This window comes from Bison bison, unplaced genomic scaffold, assembly GCF_000754665.1.
Source record: "Bison bison bison isolate TAMUID 2011002044 unplaced genomic scaffold, Bison_UMD1.0 scf7180017864503, whole genome shotgun sequence".
Lineage (NCBI taxonomy): Eukaryota > Metazoa > Chordata > Mammalia > Artiodactyla > Bovidae > Bison > Bison bison.
Window position 1 is genome coordinate 517,913 of NW_011495061.1, and position 1,900 is coordinate 519,812.

The following is a 1,900-nucleotide window of genomic DNA, read 5'->3' on the forward strand; positions in this document are numbered from 1 at the left end:
GCGGGCCGGGTTCCACCTGCCGCCCCCCCCCAGCCGCCCCCTGCCAGTAACAAACACCCCAAGCCTGGCGCTCACACAGGTCCAGTTTATTGGTGTGCTTCTGTCCCTGGCTCTTTGGGCAGCTCTCCAGCTCAGTCTTGCTCACTCACTGCCGTGGGCCTCTACCTGCAGGGGAGGCCGGGGCTGCAGGTCTAGACAGGCCACACTGTGTTCCAGGACTCCACACCCTCCTGTCGGAACCAGCCAGGCTCCAGAACAAGGGTGGGTCTGTTCTGCTGGGAGGGGTGTGAGTTAACAGGCAATCGGGGGGCGTTGTACAAGCCTGCAGTCCCAGCTTCCTCCTGGAGACAGGGCGTGGCGGTCAGGAGGGACCACCCAACAAACCTGTGAGTCAGGGGTTCATCGTGGCGGTGGGGGGGTGCCGGCTGGTTTGGCAAGCCCCTCGGAAGGGGTGCAGCCACAGGCCTGTGTTATCCTCCTATGCTTCGTTTGTAGATGGAATCCGTGATAATGTGATTTTCCTTCTCTTTCTTCAATAGTTGCTGGGATACCAATGACCACAGTGTTCCTTGGTGGGTTATACGAACACCAATTTTAATTTCTATTATAGTAAGTGACTTCTGTGTGGAAACTTGAGTTACCACCAGGCTGCACTTGGGCAGAGAGCCCTGTGGTGAATACAGACGGCCCCGTTCCACTCAGCCTCTCGAGACAAGAATCCCAGGCTGAGCTCTACCACAGGTGGCTCGGCCCACCGTCAGAAGGAAGGGGGGGGCAAGAGGGAGATGCACCTTTGGAGGGGGGCACAGTCAGCTCCCCAAAGTGTGCAGCCTTGGATCTGAACTGGATTTCCATCTGTGGAATGCACGTCTTAATGTTCTCAACTAAACTGCTGCAGCCTGGGGTCAACACATAGGTGACGCCACAGACAGACTGCCCTGCTCTGACCTGGGGGCGGGCAGGGGGAGCAGACCCGACTGGGCAGGGCACTGGTGCTCCTGAGCCAGTGGGGCCCGGAGCCCCATTTTGGGCGAGGCTGAGCTGCAGACATCCTGGCCTCGCCGCCTCCCTTGCAGGGGGACTTCACACCCTGAAATGTCATCTCTTTTTGTGCAGGTCAACTTCATCCTTTTTGTTAGCATTATACGAATTTTACTGCAGAAGTTGACGTCCCCAGATGTCGGTGGCAACGACCAGTCACAGTACAAGTGAGTATGTGTTTTGAGCCAGCTCCGAACCACCCTCAGCAGCCGCACGCGGCCTGACAACTTGGAGTACATGTGTGCAGAGCAGAGAAACTGGGGCCTGGGGACCCACACATGACCCCACGTCGTCTCCTTTAGCCACAGGAGTGTGCCCTGGGCCAATTTACAGGGACCCCTAGACTTGGAGTGACCTGTCCAAGGGCAGCGTCGCCAAGGCCATTGTTCAGGCTGGGTGCTTCCCTTGCCGCCAGTGTGCACAGCCTCTGGAGAGCTGGGTATCCAAGTGTCTGTCCACTCTCCTCTTTTGTACCCTGACCTTTCTCCTTGGCCACACGTCTTTGCATTTTATATTTGGTTCTGTCTTCCCTGTCTGACCACAGGGTCCAGGCAACACCTCATGTGGGCCTTGTACTTAATAACGACTCAGATTATCTTCACGACCAAGATAATCACGATGGTGTGATCAGACCTAGAGCCAGACATCCTGGAATGGGAAGTCAAGTGGGCCTTAGAAAGCATCACTACAAACAAAGCTAGTGGAGGTGATGGAATTCCAGTTGAGCTATTTCAAATCCTGAAAGATGATGCTGTGAAAGTGCTGCACTCAATATGCCAGCAAATTTGGAAAACTCAGCAGTGGCCACAGGACTGGAAAAGGTCAGTTTTCATTCCAGTCCCAAAGAAAAGCAATGCCA

At 55.4% G+C, this 1,900-nt stretch overlaps 1 protein-coding gene across 1 annotated transcript in view; it reads left to right on the top strand.

Annotated features, from left to right (window-relative positions):
- Nucleotides 1–1,900, top strand: part of VIPR2 (vasoactive intestinal peptide receptor 2) — a 112,940-nt gene that overhangs the window by 106,103 nt on the left and 4,937 nt on the right. The window contains exons 9-10 of the mRNA XM_010829350.1: nt 540–609; nt 1,117–1,208. Coding sequence (XP_010827652.1) covers nt 540–609; nt 1,117–1,208 — 162 coding nt within the window. The remainder of the gene's footprint in view (nt 1–539; nt 610–1,116; nt 1,209–1,900) is intronic.